Consider the following 23,793-nt stretch of genomic DNA (forward strand, 5'->3'; position numbering starts at 1 on the left):
ACACATCTGTCTGTTCCTCTCTTTTATTGCTCTTAGGAACCCTCTCACACTGAGCACTGCGACTCTAAAGGGTGGGGTCAAAGCATTTTAGTTGCAGTGCTAAAAGACAATCACTAAACTAAACATATGTTATCTACAATCTAAATCCTTCTTGCTCCAGGCACGGCGTCGAATAGGACACGTTGTATAGCTTCAAAGCAACGGCTTTGTAGCACAGAGCAGAGTTTATTGCAGGACTGTAAAACTCTGCTGGGAGCAACTCACACCTCTGTCTTGTAGGAAGTCCTGCAGGGCAACAGCTGCTGAGAGTAGCTGTCACCTCTATTTCCCAGGGAAGTCTCAGGAAAGAATCAAAGTTATTTAACACACAGAAACATTATCTAAATGTAACTACAAGGCTACATGATACAACAAATATTTGATAATTACTAATAATACAATTTACCCAACAATATGCATATATATACACTTACACACATACATATTCACAGCCAAATGCATACATACATATATATATCAACCTTTCAGACCTCTCAGATCTTCTGGTTCTGGTTCTGCTCTGCATCCCCAGAACCAGAACCAAACATGGAGAAGCAGCATTCAGCTTCTATGCACCACAAATCTGGAACAAACTTCAAGAGAACTGCAAAACAGCTGAAACACTGACTTCCTTTAAATCTCGACTAAAAACCCTCCTGCTTAGAGTTGCTTTGGAATCATAAAAAATTAAACATTGACCAACATTTTGATGTGTAATGACGGTACTTGGAAAATGTGTGTTTTATTGATTTTTGTGTTTTTATGATGTAAAACATTTTGAACTGCCTTGTTGCTGAAATGTGCTACTCAAATAAATTTGATTAGATTTGAACAGTAAAACAAACCTAAGCATAGAAAACATAACTAAGAATAACTAAACACAAGAAATAAACCTAATAAACTAGAAAGAACTGAACTGAAAAAACAGAATCAAGACTGATCTAATAAAAAAAAGAAACTCACAAAATAATAATAAAACTAGAATCAAATTAAACTCCAAAACAAAGTAAGATCCAACAGATCACACAAAACATGAAAACTAGTAGGTTTCAGATAAAGTCAAAATAACTATCAAAATCACTGCTAGTAATTGGCAGATTATTTCATTTTAAATTCTTTAAATTTGTTTTAAATTCTTTTACTTTTCCCCTTCAGCTATTCCCATGCTGTTTTACTTCAGCACACTAAGTTTCATCTGAATGTCCTGTGTCATGAACAGCTAGAACTGAAACTACTTTAAAAATATCTGTTTTCAGTTGGTTTTGATGTCCCCTTGTGATAAAGAACAATTAAAATGAATTACTTCATTTGAAACTATGATGTTAAATACTTTGAGTAACTTTTAGATTCATTGTGAATAATGGAAAAAGTCCTTACATTATAAAAGGAAAGGGTCACTAGATGGGAGGAAAAATCTAATTTGGAAAAAATCTAGCAGAGGAAACTCACAAAAGATGAGACATAAGGCCACTAAAGCATAGAATTGCCACATAAAGGTGGATGATTTAAATGCTAAACAGATAAAGGAAGATTTGTATGTGAGAGCATTCTCTTCTATGAAGTGGAAATGAAGTGAGAATGAAAACAATGCTCTAATTACACATTCAGTGAAATGTGAAATATTGGACCTTTTTCACTTCAACAGTAGCAGGTTTTATATTGAAACATCAAAACAGCAGAACAGAACAAAGTGACACGTAGTTTCAGGAAAAGGGGAGATCTAATGAGCTGCTTTTAGCGATGAAAGGAGACATAAAAGAAGCGTTCCTCTTTAACCAATGAAAGGAACAGTTTAGTGGTTTTATAAATACGAATCCCCCATCCAGGTTTTTGTTTAGATACAAATCATCAAGTCTTTTAACAAATTAAATTTGATTTGATTTGAACAGTAAAGCGAGGATCCAATATACTAGTGAATACTGGGTCCTATTCTGATACCTTGTTGAAGTTAATCTAATGTTTTAGCTGGAAAACTGAGTTTTAAATTGCAGTAACAATAGCATCCAAGATTTCATCACACTTCATAACCATAAAATCTTACCAAGTATTTTTATCTACTTTCTAATGCAAGTATCTCAGTACACTTGAAATAAGACAAAACTAACTTACAAGGATCTTTACAGCAAGTTTGTTTTTAGTCAAAAATTCCTTAATATTGATCAAAATTACTAGTTCCACTGGCAGATTATTTCACTTATAACAAGACATTTTTCCCATGTCTTGGGAAAAAGACATGGGGAAAATTAGCCCTTTCGTCTTTGATTTCCAATTTTGACTTTCAATGATTCACTTCCTGCTAAAGAGTGCCGTGGCGACTAAATAAAAATCCACAGAAAAGCTGCACCGGGCCACATGGTTCAAAGCGTGGGAAAATAGTAGCGACTTATAATTCGAAAAATGCGGTAAAGAATTTATGTCAGATTTATATTTCTAAACCCGTTTTGAATGTACAGGAAAAACATTTTTGAGATCACAATAATTAAACCCTGTTTATTGTATATCTTTTCAAACTGTTACAGATTATTTTAGCTGCTGTTGTAAATCAGTAAAGTTGTTCCTATACAGGTGAACACAAATCCTGTTCTAGTACTTGTTCTGCAGGAAGTGTGTGTTTACTCCTCAGACTTACTTTCTGTCTTTTCTCAGAGACTTCTGTTTAGTTGGTGGGGACAGGAAGAATGCTTCAGCTTAGGTGGGCCAGCCTCACAGACCAGCTTTGCACTGTCATTGACTTCTACTGCCTCAGGCACAATAAAGCTGTCAGTGACAATAAAATCCAAAAGGTGTTGAAAAACTGTCCCCACCCTGGTCCTGGTGAAAGGCTCTTCTTCTGGAGAATCTCTATCTATACAAAAGTATATCAGAAAATTAAATAAGTTTGATCCAAAAACCTGCATGAACCCACCGTAAAAAGGAAAATAAATTAACCAATAACAAAGAAATCTGCAAGCCAATACATATCACAACCTCAAAGTCTGTAGCAGGTATATCGATAGACTTTTTCAATTTCTGTCATTTTGACTGACGACCTCAAAAAAATTCCATCACAATCTCTTGTTACTTGTCATTTAAAAAAAAAAAGACAAATGTAATTACATTAAATTTCCATTCAGATTAGTTAATATTCAACAAGCTGAACAGAGAATCAACATTGTGGCGTCATACATCAACCAGATGAATACCTGTAACTTCTTCTCCACTGTGACAACAACCCCTGACTCTGACCCCAGTACATATAAAGAGTGGAATTAAATGAATGCACATAATTATGAATGTTTCACCATACAGTGTCCTGACAAAGTCACTATTTACTCCTGGTCCACATGGACCTGGATTCCGTGGCCACTTGTATATAATCAAATGTCTGAATTTATGCTCTGATGCTGTATTGGAGACTGGATTTAACCAAAATTTTGAAATCAGGAAACATTTCTCCAGTTGAAGTGATCAGAAGTCGGTAACACTCTGAATGAAGAGTTTTCTTATCCCTTCTGCTTGCTGACACTCTTAACCCCAGAAATCCCAAGACATCCTGTCCATAACTCTTCAATGCGCTGTCAGCTCCTGGCTAATGACTGATGTCTTAGTTCAGTGTTCATGTCAGAGATAATACTTAGATGGGAAGTTTTTATTGATTGATTGTGATACCTCCACAATGTACTCTGTGTGTAAAGTTAAAAATGTCTGCACATCTACAGCAAGTATTAACTAACTCTAGTTATAGTTTTTTATTAGACATAACTAACTATATGGGTGCCTTATACCCACCCAGGTCTGTTAGATCTAGGTCTAGATTTCTGACCCAGCAGTTTTTACATTGCAGTGTCCTGACCTGTCTTCACTCATGTATGCTCCTGTAACCAATTTGTGTAACTTACAACCAGATAGTTGAGAAATTTTGATTTCAAGTGTTGTAGTTACAATTAGTCTTCTTGCTAAGTTCAAAAAAGGAGGATAATAAGCACAAACAACCATATAGTCAAGAAAAATGAACAAACTGTTTAATACAAAATTAAACAGAACATTGGTAAAAAAAAATTCCAACAGAAAGTGTCCACCCTTATTATATCAGGTAGTGTGCTCTCTTTTAGTCCAGATTTCTTATTGTTTAGTTCCTTTCTTTAGTTCAGTTTTTGAAATTTAAGTCAGTCAGTCAAGTCTTTGTCAAATTCAATGGCCATGTGTTTCTTTGGATCCAAAATCTTATCTTAATCCAGTGCAAAGCAGGCAGCGGATCCAGCAGTCCCAGGTCTTGGGTTGAAACCTGGCGCTCGGCTCATCCAATCCAGTCCTGCGGTGATGTGCAGCTGGACGATGTTCCAAGTTGAATGTAGTTCTAAAAAAAACCAACCTGCATATATATAGAACTCAATTTACTATTAAAGTCCATAAGTATGCAGGAGTTATAAATCCAATTTATAACAAAAAATAATATTTAACTAATGGCAAGCTTGCAAAAAATATATATCACTGTATGCAAACCATTATAAGTTTGTATATAACAAAAATGCTATACAGTGAAAATCACTCTAATATTCCAATGTTACACATTTCTCCGATTGGTTTTATGTTTCTTTTATTTTCTTGTCGAAACATATGAGCAGTAATGCCTGTGACGCCATCTACTGGCGGTTTCTGGTAGCAAAAGAAAACCCAAATTAAAATAGAAACCGATTTGCTAGTGCATAAAATTACAAGACAAAATCCAATAGAAACAAAAAATGTAAAATACTACTAACAATAATATTACGTATATTATATTACATATAACCCCCACACATATATGGGGGTTACATCCTGTTGACAGTTTTCATCCAGATCAACAAGATCGACTTACAATGTATTTCAGTGCAGTTCTAGGTTTTTTCTACTGCTTTAAAAACTCAACACTTTGCTTTAAGCAATGCTCTTTGAAAAAGTTTTAGTTTAGCATTAGTAAATGTTCAATTATTTGGTTATTGAAAACATTATTCAATCTGACTGCACAGCTATTTGCATAATTTAAATCAGATTTGGAAAACAAACATGTCCTATTCTTTTTTATGGTTGTTCTGACATGGGAACATGAAGCAATGATTGGCAAGGATATTGAAAATAAATCAATTTCTTATATATTACCAAAAATACATAATTTTGGTAATATAATAAAATAGATGCGATTCAGAAGTTTCTGTCTTACTGTGTCTCAACAAAAGTTGTTGTTTTATAAAAAAGAAAGATGGGAGCCTGAGATAAAATATCTGACTGGCATTTCCTTTCAGAGGTTCTTTGAATCCATGAACCCTCTGTGACCTTTTGAAGCAGGTGTTGTTTACTGTGCTTTAATCTACTGCTATCAAAGACAGAGTACTGCAGGTGGTCACTCTCTGAACAAGCACACCTGCCAAATATACAAAAGCTGGAGTGGTTGTGTTTGAAACATGAAGTGTGCCAACACACAAACTCACTATCACTAAATTTTACTTCAAACAAAACAACATCCAAACACATGGATGTTATTTTAATAACAAAGCTAGTTATGATCATGTTCACCATTGGTCATTGATATGTGTGTTTGTGTCAGTGTGTGAAGCTAGGCTAACCTCCAAGCAAACAGCCAATCAGCACCAAACAAAATGAATGAGGCTTCTGGATTGGCTGCTTTGCAAACAGCAGCCAATAGCATGTCAAGTAGCATTGCGCCAAAGTACTTCAGTATCCCAAGCTGCATTTTCTTTCAGATATTTCAGATATAATCTATAAAAATTTCACAAATTGTCAAATAATCCTTAAATGTCTTGGGAGTTACATTCTACAGAAAATCTACGAATAAACAGGAGTCTACAGTTCTTGGTCATCCTGCAATTTCTAGGACTATTTGTATAGCTGCTCCCCTATATCGCACAATAACAGATATTTACTACAATTCATTGTTGTCTGTCACTAATTAGATTTGGTTTTTGAAGTACATTAGCTACCAAGATATCCCTGCTCCCGAGGAGAAGGGGAGGAGAGGGTCTCAGAGTGGACAGCCTCCCTGGAGGCCAGCAGTCTCCCAGCTACGGAGGAGAAGGAGGAGGAGAGATGAGGGAAAAGCACAGATTATTGAAGGGAACTGAGGTATAACCACAGAGACTGAGAGGCTCCCAGCATGAGACTGGTTCTAATAGTCATGCCACCTCTGCCTACCTGAAGCACATTTAAATTATTTAGAAAACCTTGTGAAGTTCCAGATAAAGAAGCAACTAAAGTGAGAGAAAACAGTGAGGAGACCTCTCAGGAGGAAAACTCCTTTGGTAGAGCCACGAGGACTTCTGTCCACTGCCATGGGGTGAGTATGATGCTGAACAGAACATGGAGGCAGCAGCTGGCTTCAGCAAACCACAATTGCATTTATAGAACTATGAGAGAGCCCCCTGTGTGTGTGTGTGGTTTAGGGAAAACGAGGAAAGGACACCGTTTTCAAGGAAGACGAACAGTTTGCATGAGAGACTTGTGGTGCTAAAGAGCACCAGAAGAAGTTATGTTAGAGCAGCTATGTTAGTGAAGTCTTTCTAACTTCATGATGGAAGAACTGGATCATTGCAGTGTAATCTTTTCTGGGCAAGACTTACTTATATTAGAGGATAAAACTGCTGCATCTCAACCATAGTTGCTAAACTCAACTTCAAGTTTCAGCAAACGTTCTGAGTAACTTTTCAATTGATTTGTCTCCACCCCATAGCTCCAGTTACTTCATGAGTATCAGATGTCTTTTTCTTATTTTTATTCTCCAAACATTTTCAAAAGAATGTATGTTTTTCTTTTTATTTCACAAAGGTGCTGTACTTAGATGATCTGTCACATAAAAAGCGTAGTAAAATAAATGTCAATAACCACATCCTGTCCAAAAGAGAAACAAAAATGCAAGAAGAATGCAGGTCATACAGGCCTGCATTTCATAGCAATACTTCCCACGAAGTCATGGGACATGTAGGCCGGGTTATAGAACTTGAAAAGCTAAGCCAGCAAATCATCACGTTTGCCCAGATTCCTCCCAGTTTAGAAGTAGTTTACATAGTGGACCACACTTTTGACTTTTGGATTTGAATGTTTTTTTTAAGTAGTGCTTTTTGCCTACTATTCCCTGTGCTTTCAGTTTCTTTCTCATGTCACATTCTCACTTAATCTCTTTCTCAAATAATTTTGTTCACAAACAGAAAACTCTGCTGTTCTTCACATATTTCCCTTGTGAGCTCAGGATTCTGAACACTGTTTTCCTTTTTTGCTTCTAAAACTCATCAGCTGTATTGGCTTTTTGGAGAGGTTGCTTCGGGCCATTCCAGCATGAGGATGAGTTTGCTGTGACTATATAAGGCCTCTGTATGCTCTGCTGCTAGGCCTGCAATTTGGTCTCTTTAATAGTGGAAATATGTCAAGAGGCCTTTTTGCTTTGTTTATAACCACATGGGATCAGAGATGTTTATCTACTGACTGTGTTTCAAAGGATGTGGAAATTGGATGAAAAAGAAGACATTAGGCTGTTTTTAGTCTTGGTCTTGATGTGTGTAAGGTGAAGGAATTAAAGGTCTGAAGGCAAAAGAGGGAAACTAGAAGCAGTTTTTACTGCTAAGTTTTATTTTAAGCTGCCCTTCTTTGGACATCTTAATAGCTTTCTTGGGGTTCACTGCCAGGAGCACCTATCTGACATCATGCTCCTGTACAATGAATGGAGTGGTGCAGGACCCAGGTGGCGCAGGGGGCCGACCGGCCGGCTGGCCAGCTGGCCGGCCGGGGGCAGGGCTGGAAGAGCAGAAGAGTGATACTGAAGGGTTTCAAAGTGGGACTCAGGTCCCCTGCTGCTATTCTTTAATGGTCTTTAGAAGGAGAGAGTGAGTCGTGTTTACATTGGCATCAGGTGAAACGAACACAGCTATTATGATCACAACTGTTAGCTCTCTCAACATCTGGGGAACAGTGTGTCAGCCTAACCAGTTGTTAGCCTCCTGTATTAATTCTCTCTTTGTCAGATCCTGAACAAAAGATTCCCATCTTGGTTTTTTGGTCCCTGGCTTGAACTCTTATTTTTCAAAGTATATTTGTTTTATTTTATAAAAGTTGCAGTATGTAGCTTTTATGAAAAATATATTTTTTTACATATTTGCAACAATGAACACATTTTGGGGTGTTTGCCATAATAACAAGAATAAGGATAATTATGCAAGTTCCTGTGAATTACAGAACTTAAAAAAGTAAGTAAACATTTGAATTGTTAGAAAACAGTTACAATAAATACCATTTAAAAATCCATTAAAAAATGAATAGAGACACATTTTCACTAAATAGTGGACGTTGTAGCTGAAACGTGGAAATGCTCAACATAAGAAATGATTACAAGATTTATTTTTAAACTGCAACTTTGATGAAGAGCGCTTTATTTGACATGGATATGGTCTTTCTATGGACATAATTACATTCTTGTATAATCCATAAAGCATTATATATTAGTTGTAAAACCCTGAACTCAGTTCAGGGTTTATACAGGAATCTCAGAGTTGAATTTATTACTTTTTACTACCTTTTTTACTACCTCTACAATATTTTTACTACCAACACAAAATTGTGCCAATTTCGCGCCGATTTCCTCAATTTTGGGAGATTGGTCGATATTTACGTGAAGACGATCTCATCCTCTCATCTTTCTACTTCAGCCAAAGTCTATAAATCAGCCACTTTCCTCTTCTGCTCTGCAGTGAGAGGTTTGACTAAAGCTTGTAGTATCAATAGTGACCCCACTGCTACCAACTCAGTGACTTTCTTCCTATATTTAGCAACATTTCAATAAGTAAAATGGCACTGGCTAAAATCGAAATCGGCAGGTCAAACGTTTTATAGATTGATAATCTATGATCTGATAGAAAGCTGCAATCAGTGCACTGATCCATGTAAGATGATGGCTCATATAAGACAAAACTTTATCCCACTTACTTGAAGGTCTAACTGTGACTTTAACTTGACCAAAACCCAGGGGCGCAACTACATACTTTCTGAGGTCTATGCAAACATGTCACCCCCCCCCCCCCTTCCCCAGGTTTAATATGTCCATACAGGTCTCCCTTATTTGTGCAGTTATAAAATACAATAATTAAATTCAAGCCATCATGGTATTTAGTTTTTTTTTGTTGCCCTCCTAATGTTATTATTCCTTCCTGATGTCATCACTTGTCTCCTCTATCACTGACCTCATGTCTGTCTTCTTCACCCCTCGTCTTTGGTGTTCTCCACTAAGTCATATGGTCAAAAAAGCATTATGTATTAGTTGTACAAAATTACAGATCTTAATACAATTTTTAAAAATAACGTTTAAAAAATAATGCTTGGGATTAAGTAGCCTTTCCCTCATTTCCACCTAATATTAGACCAACTTGTTGCTTTCCCCTGTCTGTCCTGATTCTTCCTCTGTCATCTTCTTTTCTTTTTCTCCATCCTCACAGCTGAATTACATTAATTTTGTGTTAAGTAGGTTTAAAAATACAGCAGTCAAACCACAATAGAAATGAAACTTTAATTTAAATGATCTCCTTGTTGGATAATAGTTACTGACTCATGAGATACATCACAATACCACTGTAGAAATATTGAGTAAAGACATTTAAACTCAAGTGTCCCCCTGCCAAGTCCTAGAACAAGGGTCACCAACCTTTTTGAGTCTAAGGGCTGTAGGGACACTGAGGACTAATTGGTTTGATACACACATAAACTTATACAATTCATCTTTAATTAAAGTATCAATAATAATATACTGAATGTACATATATGTGAATAAATTGCAACCTAGAAAGCAATTTAAAAGGAATGAAACAAAAAATAGGCCAATATTTTATCATTTAATATATAAGTGAGCCAAAGAGCCACTTCCGCCAGCCGCTAGAACAGCCTATGGGCTGCAGGTCTGAGGCATTTTGTTAGCATGTTTTCCTTCATTCTCATAGCTTGATAGGAAGTCAGGTTATCCAAACTGGCAACCCACGTTAATAAAATAATAGTGAAATAACATTGACCACAAAACACTGTATTTATAAAATATATCAACATTTTTCCTACACAGAAAGCCCTAACAAAGTAATGTAGAAAGTATTTCTCTTCACAATATTTATTTATTTACCAATAATCTATCAGTATGATTTGTTCTTTAAATTGCCATTTATATTTTTCAGTCTCAGGAGATGATTGAGGGATGAAGAGACTCTGATGTCTGGTTCTTTAGTTTCTGACGGGTCTGCAGTGTTCCTCTTCTGACCCATTTTGTCTGATATCATACAGACAGAATGGGTCTGTCGGTGTGTCAGTGTCACTGAATGTCACAGATACATTTTCTTTTTAAATTGCTCCTATTTAACTTCACTGAAATTGTTCAGTCTGGAAAGTGTGTCTTCCTCCTCACGTCTGTATTTTTGCCAGAGGTTTTACTTCTAAGGACGGTGAAGAATCGGTGGACTTTTTTTTCCAATATATTTTGTTTGTAAGTTTGTTGTGTCTCTTTTTTGACACAACAAACGTACAAACAACAAACTCAACATTTTAAACATGTACTTATACAAACTTACATTCACTCACACACTCACCATTCAAACCTGCATTTGTTTAGTTCCAAAAATATACAAAACCCTTTAGATTAAGACAGAGAAAAATAACAAGACAATATATGAACAGAAACTGTAGTCAAGACATCCATTAATAAGCTCCGCCTTCAGTCCATATGACTCCCAGAGGTTCTCAAAGCAATGTATGTTAGTTTTTCCAGTCCGAGCAAATTTGCAATTTCTTTCTTCCAGAGGCCCAGGGAGGGGGCGTCCATGCTCCTCCAGCATAATGCAACATATCTTCTGGCTTGAAGAAGTCCATAGTCTGTCAATTTAGTTTTAGTGTGTGATTGTTTAAATTCCACTGGGTATATTCCTAGAACCCAGATTTTAACCTCTAATGGGACTTTAACCTTAAACAATTCAGATAGACACCCAATAACATCCTTCCAAAACTTCTGGATTTTAAGACATTCCCACAGACAATGAAGAAGAGTTCCTGTTTCAAATAAACATTTAGTGCAACTATCTGGAATATCACAGGACATATGATGAAGCCTAACTGGTGTTTTATAGGTTCTCATTAGCCATTTTCTTGCAGAAGTTTAAAACGTGTTTAACACTAAACACGTTTATTGTTAAACGTGTTTATCGTTTGTTTTTGTCCTTTTAAGCAAGCTTCCAGTCTTCCTCATCTATATCTTCAAGAGAATCTCTTCTCTAAGCGTCTAACTTGTCAATTGTTGACTCCTTAGAGGGAAGCATCAACAAATTATAGAACACAGAAAGAAAACCTTTAACTTTTAAGTCAACACAGACCTCTTCTATTTTTGTTAAGGGTGGAATGTCAACTATTCATTTCAGTTTTGATGACATAGTTTTTCAATTGTTTAAAAAAATGTTTTGGGAGGTATTAAATACTTCTTACATAACTGATCGAAAGTAAGCAACATGCCATCAGCATATAGATCTTTAATTTTCTGAATGCCTTTGGTTTTCCATAGTTTAAATTCTCCATCATTTTTTCCTGGGGTGAACCTTTCATTACCCCAAATAGGGGTAAATTGTGATAGCTCTGGACGGTCACCCATATGTTTATGTGCTGCATGCCAAGTTACAATTGTATTTTTTAAGAAAGGGTTCTTTGTGGGGTTTTTTAGTGTCTTTATATCCAAAGAATTTAGAAAGGTGTTTAAGGGGAAATCTGGAGCAGATTGCTGTTCAATGTCTACCCAATTACAGGTCCTATCAGACAAAAATAATGAGTAGCTGATGTTAGTTGGGCAGCCATATAATACCATCTGAGATTAGGGACTTGAAGTCCACCTCTTCATATAGAGTAGCTTTAAATGGAGTCTTGCTTGTTATTTAAATAAATTGGTTAAATAGTTTGTCCAAACTGTCATAAAATAACTCTGACAGTGGCAATGGAAGTGTTTGAAAATAGTATAAAAATTTGGGCAAGATTGTCATTTTTAATAAATTTACTCAGCCGATCATGGATATAGGCAAATTTGACCGTTGATTTAGCATTTCTGTGACTTTTTCCACAAGGCGATTATAATTTGCTGCTCTTATTTCATTGAGGGATGGGGTGATCTTAATGCCCAAGTATGTAAAACCTTTTGTAGTTGTTTTAAATGGGGTAACCACAATAGGACTTCTCTTTCTTCTTCATTAAGAAACATTAACTGTGATTTAGAATTATTAATTTTATATCTTGAAAATTCACTAAATTCTTTTATTAGATTTAATAAATTGGGAATACTGATCTTAAAATTACTTATGAAAAATATGATGTGAAACAAGGTAATGAGATGTTCTCTTCCTCCAATTCTAATACCTGATTTTCCTGTATTTTCTCTAACACCCATCACCAAAGGTTCTATTGCCAATACAAAAAGCAGTGGTGACAGAGGGCAATCCTGCCTGGTTGACTGTTGTAGATTAAAAGGTTTTTACATGTTACTGTTGGTTAAATCTTGTGCTGTGGGATCGGTATATAGTAGTTGTATCCATTTTAGAAAGGTTTACCAAGTTCCTCATAAATGTTGAGAAGTGGTGGGGTTAATTTATTTTTAAATGTTTTATATTGAAAGTGAATCAGGACCTGGCGTTTTACCGCTATTCATGCTGTCTATTGCTTCAGATAGATCTTTTATTGTTAAAGGACTATCAAGAGGCGTTTTCTCCTCCTCTAAAAGGGTTTTGAATTTTTTTTTTTTTACCCCTCCAGGGGGTCTTTTTTGTGGGCTCTAGTGTCCCTTATACAACAGTAGGCTGACAGGAAACTGGGAAGGAGAGGGGGGAAGACATGCGGCAAATGTCATCGGGTCTGGGAGTCGAACCCACGACGGCCGCGTCGAGGACTCAAGGCCTCCAAATATGGGTGGCGCTAACCACTACACCACCACGGCACGCCCAAAGGGTTTCGAATTTTAATTGATTAAGGAACGCAGCTTTTGCTTCTTTGTTTCCAAAATATTCAGACTTATACAAGATTTTGTATAATTCTCTAAAGTTTTCATTTATTTCTGAAGGGTCTGTGGTTAAAATGTCCGATTTTGATTTTATGCTGTTAATTGTTCTTTCCGCTTGCATCCGTTTTATCCTCCAAGTCAATAATTTACCGGCCTTTTCTCCTTGATCATAAAATGCTTGTTTAGTCCACATTAAGTTTTTTTTGCCACTTTCTCTGTTGTTAATTTATCATATCTGGTTTTTAAAACATTAAGTTTGTGTATTTTGTATGATCATTGCTCTTGATAAAGTTCTGCTTTGCTGAATTTAATTAGTCTCTCTAATGATTTTAATTCTTGGTTATATTGTTTATTTTTATTACTGCTATAGCTGATAATTTCTCTTCTAATATAAGCTTTAAAAGCTTCCCATCTAATACTAGCTGTCGTTTCATCTTTATTCATTTCAAAATATTTGTCAATACAAGTTTCTATAAATGTAACAAATTTTGAGTCTTTTAGCAGAAGTATCTTCATCCTCCATAGATAGATAAATCTTTATTGTCATTGTCACAAGAACAGCGAAATTTAAAAGGTGCCATCAGTCAGTGCATATGCTTAAAAACAAAAAATAACTGTCTCACAATTCACACACAATGTAAGAATTAACAAATAACTGGTAACCCCCCCCAAAAAAAACAAATAAATAAGAACAGCCACATTCTCACATACATCATTTATGATGATTAATGGTTGTTTTTGATTGCATTTAGTTTTGTTATTGCTATCGGGTAGAAACTGTCTCTGAGACGGTTGGTTCTTGTTCTGGTTGCTCTGTATCTTCTGCCTGAAGGCAGCAGTGTGAACAGAGAATGTCCGGGGTGAGAAGTGTCCTTTGTGATGTGTTGTGCTTTTCTTAGACAGCGGTCACTGTGCAGGTCCTCTAGTGAGGGGAGAGGGCAGCCAATGATTTTTTGGGCTGTATTCACAACCCTTTGGAGAGCTTTCCTTTGAGCCGTAGTGCTGCTGTTATACCAGACGCAGATACAGTAGGTCAGTATGCTCTCTATGGAGCACTTGTAGAAGGACACCAGCAGCTTCTCCTTGATGTTGTTCCTCCTGAGAACCCTCAGGAAGTACAGTCTTTGCTGGGCCTTTTTTATCAGCTCGAAGGTGTTCATGTTCCATGTGAGGCCCTGCTCAATGTGGACCCCCAGGAAACGGAAATCAGCTACCCTCTCCACACATTTTCCCCCAATGGTTAGTGGTGTAATGTCCGTTTTATTCCTCCTGTAATCTACACTGCTCAAAAAAATAAAGGGAACACTTAAACAACACAATATAACTCCAAGTAAATCAAACTTCTGTGAAATCAAACTGTCCACTTAGGAAGCAACACTGATTGACAATCAATTTCACCTGCTGTTGTGCAAATGGAATAGACAACAGGTGGAAATTATTGGCTATTAGCAAGACACACTCAATAAAGGAGTGGTTCTGCAGTTGGGACCACAGACCACTTCTCAGTACCTATGCTGTCTGGCTGATGTTTTGGTCAGTTTTGAATGTTGGTGGTGCTTTCACACTCGTGGTAGCATGAGACGGACTCCACAACCCACACAAGTGGCTCAGGTAGTGCAGCTCATCCAGGATGGCACATCAATGCGAGCTGTGGCAAGAAGGTTTGCTGTGTCTGTCAGCGTAGTGTCCAGAGGCTGGAGGCGCTACCAGGAGACAGGCCAGTACACCAGGAGACGTGGAGGAGGCCGTAGGAGGGCAACAACCCAGCAGCAGGACCGCTACCTCTGCCTTTGTGCAAGAAGGAACAGGAGGAGCACTGCCAGAGCCCTGCAAAATGACCTCCAGCAGGCCACAAATGTGTATGTGTCTGCACAAACGGTTAGAAACCGACTCCATGAGGATGGTATGAGGGCCCGACGTCCACAGATGGGGGTTGTGCTCACAGCCCAACACCGTGCAGGACGCTTGGCATTTGCCAGAGAACACCGGGATTGGAAAATTCGCCACTGGCGCATTGTGCTCTTCACAGATGAAAGCAGGTTCACACTGAGCACATGTGACAGACGTGACAGAGTCTGGAGACGCCGTGGAGAGCGGTCTGCTGCTTACAACATCCTTTAGGATGACCGGTTTGGCAGTGGGTCAGTAATGGTGTGGGGTGGCATTTCTTTGGAGGGCCGCACAGCCCTCCATGTGCTCACCAGAGGTAGCCTGACTGCCATTAGGTACCGAGATGAGATCCTCAGACCCCTTGTGAGACCATATGCTGGTGTGGTTGGCCCTGGGTTCCTCCTAATGCAGGACAATGCTAGACCTCATGTGGCTGGAGTGTGTCAGCAGTTCCTGCAAGATGAAGGCATTGAAGCTATGGACTGGCCAGCCCGTTCCCCAGACCTGAATCCGATTGAGCACATCTGGGACATCATGTCTCGCTCCATCCACCAACGTCACGTTGCACCACAGACTGTCCAGGAGTTGGCAGATGCTTTAGTCCAGGTCTGGGAGGAGATCCCTCAGGAGACCATCCGCCACCTCATCAGGAGCATGCCCAGGCATTGTAGGGAGGTCATACAGGCACGTGGAGGCCACACACAATACTGAGCCTCATTTTGACTTGTTTTAAGGACATTACATTAAAGTTGGATCAGCGTGTAGAGTTATTTCACTTTAATTTTGTGTGTGGCTCCAAATCCAGGCCTCCATTGGTTAATAAATTTGATTTCCATTGATGATTTTTGTGTGATTTTGTTGTCAGCACATTCAACTTTGTACAGAACAAAGTATTCAATGAGAATATTTCTTTCATTCAGATCTAGGATGTGTTATTTGAGTGTTTCCTTTACTTTTTGAGCAGTGTATTATGAGTTCTTTTGTCTTTGAGTTGTTGAGGAGCAGATTGTTCTCCCTGCACCACTGCAACAGCCGCTCCACCTCACCCCTGTAGGCGGACTCGTCGCCTCCTGAGATGAGCCCCACCACTGTGGTGTCATCAGCAAACTTGATGATGGTGTTGCTGTGGTGGGCAGAGGTGCAGTCGTATGTGTACAGACAGTAGATCAGGGGGCTCAGCACACAGCCCTGTGGAGAGCCAGTACTAAGGCTGAGGGCAGTGGATGTATGTTTTCCCACCCTAACTCTCTGCTGTCGGTTGGTCAGTAAGCTCAGAATCCACATGCAGGTGGAGTGAGGGAGGCCCAGGTCCCCCAATTTGTCCACCAGTCTGTGAGGGAGGATGGTATTAAAAGCAGAGCTGTAGTCTACAAAGAGCATCCGCACATAGCTCCCCTGCTGCTCCAGATGTGACAGAGCAGCATGGAGGGCCGTGATCACAGCGTCCTCTGTGGATCTGTTGGCTCTGTAGGCGAACTGGTGGTGGTCAAAGCCAGGAGGGAGAAGTGCTGTGATGTGACCCCGGACCAGTTTTTCAAAACACTTCGTCACCACAGGGGTTAGTGCCACAGGCCGGTAGTCGTTGAGGCAGGAGATGTGAGGTTTCTTGGGTATGGGGACTATGGTGGAAGATTTCAGGCAGGATGGGACTGTAGACAGGGCTAGGGACTGGTTGAAGATCCTGGTGAAGACTCCAGCCAGCTGATCGGCGCAGTCTTTCAGGTCCAGGGACGCCGTCAGGTCCAGCAGCCTTCCTTGGATTGACAGCCCGCAGTGTGCGCCTCACCTCGTGCTCCTCTACAACGAGGAGTGTGGTGTTGTGGGTTGCTTGGTGTAGTGTGGCTGCCTCTGTTGGCTTCACCTCAAAGCGGGCAAAGAAGAGGTTCAGCTCCTCTGCCAGCGTGGCGTCGCCTTCCGCAGCTGCGAGGTTGGTCCTGTAGTTGGTGAGATGCTGGATTCCCTGCCACACCTGCCTGCTGTTGTTGCTGTCAAGGTAGCCCTCTATCCTCCTCCTGTAGTCAGACTTAGCCATTCTGATGCCGCTCTTCAAGTTAGCTCAGGCTATACTGTAGACGGTCCTGTCCCCAGACCTGAAGGCGGTATTCCTGGTCTTTAGCAGTCGCTGGACCTCCTGAGTCATCCAAGGCTTCTGGTTTGGGAAGACCCGGATGTGTTTATCCACAGCTACAGTGTCAATACAGTACTTGATGTAGCACAGTACACTGTCCGTAAAAACCTCCAGGTCCTGATGTTCAAAAACATCCCAGTTTGTCCTGTCGAAACAGTCCTGCAGCTGCTGTGTCGCATCCTGGGGCCAGGATTTGATGGTTTTGGTGATGGTTGGAGCAGTTTTCCTGAGGGGGGCATAAGCAGGAATTAAATGCAGGGACAGGTGATCGGACTGACCCAGGTGAGGAAGTGGTCTAGCCCTGTAGCCTAGCTTGATGTTGGAGTAAACTTTGTCCAGAGTGTTAGCCTCTCTTGTAGCACATTTACATGCTGGTGAAATTTGGGGAGCGCTGTCTTCAAGTCTACATGGTTGAAGTCCCCCGCTATGATGTGCACAGCATCTGGATAGATGCTCTGCAGATGGCTAATGCTGCCATGCAAAAGTCCAATAGCTGTTTTAGCATTGGCATCCGGTGGGATGTAAACAGCGGTTACCATGACTACGGTGAACTCTCTGGGGAGGTATATTGGTCTCCATCTAACAGTCACATACTCCAGGTCTGGGGAGCAATGGCTGATGACAGTCGCTGTGTTAGTAACCAGGTGTTGTTCAGGTACACACAGAGCCCTCCTCCTCTGCTCTTACCGGAGTCTTTCGTTCTGTCGTGGCGCTGTACTGTGTAGCCTGCTAGCTCGATGGCAGAGTCCGCTATGTCTGGATGCAGCCAGGTCTCCGTGATCAGAAGAATACAGCTGTCCTTCACTGCGCTGTGAGATGCAGCCTGTAGTCTCAGTTCATCCATCTTGTTTGCAAGGGATCTGGCGTTGGAGAGAAACAGGCTGGGGAGCGGTGGTTTGTGTGGTTGCCTCTGTAGCCTAGCTAGCAGGCCGGCCCTGCAGCCCCTCTTCTGCCGTCTCTCTCTACGCCACTGTCGCTTCCTCCCTGTTGCGATGGTAATCCACGGCGCGCCGGGGCTCCTCGCTATGTCCCCCGGAATATTGAACAAGCGTTGAAAATCAGCTGTAACATCTATTTCCTAGCAGGCACCGATCGTCAGGAGATCGTCCCGACTGTATATTTTGTTTGTCCGACATGACGAGTACGGAACACAAATCAACACGTACACAAGCAGCCAAACATAGCACCGACCGAGAGAGCAATGAGCCGTTGCAACTGCATGCGCCGCCATCTTGGGAAAAAAAAAATCATTTCACCCCTTGATCAATCTTATTTACTTTTATTTCCAGGGACACTGTAGCATCATCACTAATTACAATACTATTATACCAGCAGTTCTCCATGAGGCAATAACTCCACAGAGATGAGAAAATAATCAATACGCGAATGGGATTGGTGTGAGCTTGACTAACATAACAATTTCCTGTTATTTGGGTTTCTTGTTCTCCATACTTCATTTATTCTTAAATCTTTTACATAATTAAGGAATATTTTTTGCTGGTTTGTGTATGACTGGTATCAGTTTGAGTAGATTTATCCAGACTTGGGTTTAGGGTGCAATTAAAGTCCCCTCCTATAATATAAAGGAGGGGACCCCTCCAGGGCTGACAAGGTTAAGAATAAATTTTTATAAAAGGATGCGTCATCATTGTTAGGTCCATAAATATTTATCAAATTTTGTGTTAATGTTGAAATGCGTCCCTGCACAATAATATATCTAAAATATTGATCTTTGATTGACCTTATAGTTTGAAATGGTATTGACTTATGTATAAGAATAATAACTCCTCTGGCGTGACTGGTAAAGGAAGAGTGATACACCTGACCCTGCCATCTTTTGGTTATCTGATGTATTTGTGGCTCAATCAAATGAGATTCTTGTAGAAAAACTATTTTAGATTTCAAATATTTTAGTCGGTCTAATACTTGTTTCAATTTAGTTAGCTTCCTTATTCCTCTGACATTCCAGCTTGTAATTTTGATATTTAAAATATTTCCTTTGGCTGTCTTCTCTATATCAGATTATTTAATTTACTGTTAAACTAAAATAAAGTAAGTAAAGATAGTACTGAAAATGCAGGTTTGCACATATATTCACCCATACAAGATACTTAACTAGTTGTGAACAATCCTCAACTGAACTTTTGCATTTCCTTGTCTGAAATGCTTGCCCCCCCTTGAGCCAAGTATATGGAGGACGTTGATCCACACTACTGAGGAGCAACTAATCAACGTAACCTCACCAAAGCTCCACAGTAGACAGTGTCTAACTATAAAAATAAAATAATACCATTAGCCCTTGATAGAACGGTAATAACTTATTTAAGGCTTAACTTTTAGCATTAATTCCAAAACAGTTCAAATTGACTTAGACTTAGACTTAGACTTAGATTGACTGTATTGTCATTTTGCATGCACAGGGTGTATACAGAACGAAATTTGGTTGCATACGGCTCAGGACAGTGTTTTGAGCTTCCAATGTTGTGAGGTTACTCCAGAATAAAATAAAATACAATATAAAATATGAATATAAATATAAAGTGCAGGACTGACAGTAAAATAGAAGTTACTTAGCTCTGTATATGTGCAAGGTATAAAGTGGAGACCAGATTTTAAGTGCAGTCCAGTTAAGAGTTCAGCAGTCTGATGGCAAGTGGGAAAAAGCTGTTTCGGAACCTGGTGGACCTGCACCGGATGCTGCAGAACCTCTTTCCAGAGGGCAGCAGGGAGAACAGTCCATGGTGGGGGTGTGAGGGGTCACTGACGATGTTTCGGCCTCGGGACACGCAGCGCTGGGATGAAATGTCCTGAATGGAGGGAAGGGGGGCCCCGATGATCCTCTCTGCTGTCCGCACCACTCTCCTCACGTTCTTCCAGTCGGAGGCGCTGCAGCCTCCACACCACATTCTGACCAGGCAGCTGGTCAGAATGCTCTCTATGGTGCTTCTGTAGAACGTCTTGAGGATGGGCGGGGGCAGGTGTGCTCTTCTCATCCTCCGCAGGAAATACAAGCGTTTCTGTGCCCTCTTGACCAGAGACATAGTGTTCACAGTCCAGGTGAGGTCGTTTGTGATGTGCACCCCCAGGAATTTGGTGCTGCTGACCACCTCCACAGCTGAGCTGTTGATGAGCAGTGGAGCGTGGCTGGGCCGGTTCTTCCTGAAGTCGACGATCATCTCCTTCGTCTTGTCAACGTTCAGGATCAGGCTGTTGTCTCTGCACCAGTCCACCAACTGCTCCACCTCCTCTCTGTAGTCCAGGTCGTTGTCGTCTCTGATGAGGCCCACCACCGTTGTGTCGTCCGCGAACTTCACGATGTGATTGGTGGCGAACCTGGGGGCGCAGTCGTGTGTCATCAGAGTGAACAGCAGAGGGCTCAGGATGCAGCCCTGAGGGGAGCCTGTGCTGAGGGTGATGACATCGGAGGTGTGTTGTCCGATCCGGACTGACTGAGGTCTGTCGGTGAGGAAGTCTAGCAGCCAGTTGCACAGGGGTTGCTGAAGCCCAGGTGTCCCAGTTTTTCTGCCAGATGCTGTGGGATGATTGTGTTGAACGCTGAGCTGAAGTCCAGGAACAACATCCGCACATGAGTGTTCTTCTCCTCCAGGTGAGCCAGGCTCAGGTGTAGGGTGGAGGAGATAGCGTCCTCAGTGGAGCGGTTTCGGCGGTAAGCAAACTGGAACGGGTCGAATGTGGAGGGGAGTCTGGAGACGATGTGTTCTTTTACCAGCCTTTCAAAGCACTTCATCATGATGGGAGTCAGTCCCACAGGCCGGTAATCGTTGAAAGAGGTGACTTGAGGTTTCTTTGGCACCGGAATGATGGCGGCAGTTTTGAGACAGGCTGGCACTGTGGCTTGGTCCAGTGAGGTGTTAAAAATGTCTGTTAGGACACCAGCCAGCTGACCTGTGCATTCCCTGAACACCCGCCCAGGTATGTTGTCGGGACCTGGGGCCTTCCGTGGGTTGACTCTTTTCAGAGTCTTCAACACATCGGCTGTGTCCAGGCAGAGTGCCTCCTCTTCCTGGTGGGGAACAGTTTTCTTTGCCGGAGTACTGTTCAGTGCCTCGAATTGGGCTTAGATTATGTGAGCATATAAAAACAATCAGCTATGTTTATATGAACTGCCCATTAACTTAGAACTTATTGCACCCTAAACCCAATAGACCTGTCGTTGATCAGGTCTATTGGAGCAGGAATAGCCACATAGAATGTCTTATCAGTTTATCTGTTTCGTTACCAGCTTGTCTTTCATGACTCACTGATCTACAGCATCCATTGTATTTATTTTGGAAGAGAATTTTTCAGCTTCTTGAGGTGTTGAGAAGAGATGGATCTTTCCACGGTGGAGGATCAGAAGTTCGTTGTATTAATTTTCAAATCTACATTAACCTCTGGTATTAACCATGGAGGAATAACGCTAATTGGATTAAAATGAGCTATTTCCTTGTCCTCTAATCTATACATTTTAATCCATTTCCTAACCATCCATCCAAATCCATTACTTTGGAACTTCAAATATTCCCAACAATTCTGTAAAATTATTGAATTCACATTATCATCTTTATTACTTTTAATTTTCATCCAATATGCTAAAGCTAATTTAATTCTCCTCATTTCCAGTGGAGTTTCCCCAGTTTCAATTAAAAGAGCATTAATAGGTGTTGTTTTTGCTGCTCCTGTACATATACGTAAAGCCCTACACTGTAATCTTTCAATTTTTTGTAATGATGTTTTAGCTGCTGCTCCATATATTATACTGCCATAATCTATTATTGATCTCATGAGAGCCCTGTATATGTTTAATAATGACTGTCTATCTGCACCCCAATTATTTCCAGCCACAGCCTTTAATAGATTAATAACTTTTTTACACTTGGTTTCTAAGTTATCTAAATGTGTTTTCCATGAATAAGAACTATCCAACCATAAACCTAGATATTTATATTCTGTTACTCTTTCTAACGTTTGTCCATATAATGTTATTGTTTCTATATTAATATTTCTCTTCTTTGTGACAACCATATAACAAGACTTGCTTGCTGATAATTTAAAACCCCATTCATAAGACCATTTTTCTACTTTACTAATTGCTTTTTTAATATTTCCTACCACATATTTAATATTTTTCCCCTTCATCCATATGACCCCATCATCTGCATATAGTGCAGATTTTATACATTTATCAGTATCATAGAAAATATCATTGATCATAATATTAAATAAAATTGGACTAATTGCACTACCTTGAGGTATTCCATTTTCAACATTAAATTCTTTTGAATAATCATTCCCAATTTTTACTCTTATTTTTCTATCTAGCAGAAAATTTGCTATCCAATTATACATTCTCCCACCTATTCCCATCTGTTTCATTTTTATAAGTAATCCTTCTTTCCATAGTGAGTCATACACTTTTTCTATATCAAAAAATACTATAATCATTAGTTCCTTCATTTTTAAAGCTTTCTCTATTTCATTACTGACTCTAGTTAGAGCATCCATTATTGATCTTCCTGTTCTGAATCCACATTGATATCCATTAATTAGATTATTCTTCTCAAGAAAATATCCTAGTCTATTTACTATTATTTTCTCCATCCATTTACTTAAATGAGAAGTTAGAGCAATTGGTCTGTAATTATTTGGACAGGTAGGATCTTTACCTGGTTTATTAAATGGTAATATTATTGCCCTTTTCCAACTATTTGGTATCGATCCTTCTTTCCATATTTTATTAAATAATTTTAATATTAATTTCAGTGTTACTTCTGGAATCTGTTGAAACATAGCATAACATAATTGATCCTCCCCTGGAGCTGAATATCCTGTCCCTTTCAATACTGTTTTTATTTCTTTCATGGTTATATTCATATCTAATGTTGACATATATTTTTGATATTTTTCTAGTGAATTTTTATGATTTCCAATTTTTTGAATCATCTGCCTTCTATGAGTATCTGTCAACTGATCACCACTATGAACTGCCGCAAATGTCTCACCTAACAACTCTGCCTTATCTTTATTTAAAACCAATACCTCCTGTCCTCTAACTAATGATGGAATATTAACATTATTCTTTTTCCCCATCATTTTTCTAAACATTAACCAAACATTCTTTAAATTTATTTCTGAACCTATTGATGAACAATAATCTCTCCATGTTTTCTTTTTTGCATCCTTTATAGTTTTCCAAGCCTTTGCTCTTTTCCTTTTATAATCAATAAGGTTTTCGATTGTTAAATTTTTCTGCAATATTTTAAAAGCTTTATTACGATCTTTAATTGTTTTACTACATTCATTATTCCACCAAGGAACTACTTTCTTCTGACCTTTCACTTTTATTTTTGGTATACTATAATTTGCAGAATTTAAGATATGTTCTGTTATTTGATTTGTACATTCTTCAATATTACCTTTTAATGTTACTACATGACTTGTTTCTTCACATTTTGTTCTAAATTTAAACCAATTAGCTTTATTAAAGCACCATCTTATTAATGTTAACTCTTCTTGTCTATTTATATTGTCATCAATTATTGTACTTACTGGAAAATGATCACTCCCTATTGTAGACTCCCAATTAACATCCTATTCACATGCATTAACAAGACAGTCAGATATTAATGTAATATTAAGACATGAAACTGCATTTTTATGTATATTTACTCTTGTACCTTTTCCATTATTAAGACAAACTAATGACCTTTCATCC

At 39.3% G+C, this 23,793-nt stretch overlaps 1 protein-coding gene across 1 annotated transcript in view; it reads left to right on the forward strand.

The window, feature by feature from the left end:
* The first annotated feature begins 6,113 nt into the window (after positions 1 to 6,113).
* Positions 6,114 to 23,793, forward strand: part of pde5a (phosphodiesterase 5A) — a 129,632-nt gene continuing 111,952 nt past the window's right edge. Inside the window, exon 1 of the mRNA XM_023346291.1 lies at positions 6,114 to 6,349. Within this exon, the coding sequence (XP_023202059.1) occupies positions 6,345 to 6,349 (5 nt within the window). The 5' untranslated portion in view covers positions 6,114 to 6,344. The remainder of the gene's footprint in view (positions 6,350 to 23,793) is intronic.

Source organism: Xiphophorus maculatus, chromosome 14, assembly GCF_002775205.1.
Source record: "Xiphophorus maculatus strain JP 163 A chromosome 14, X_maculatus-5.0-male, whole genome shotgun sequence".
In the NCBI taxonomy this organism is placed as follows: Eukaryota; Metazoa; Chordata; class Actinopteri; order Cyprinodontiformes; family Poeciliidae; genus Xiphophorus; species Xiphophorus maculatus.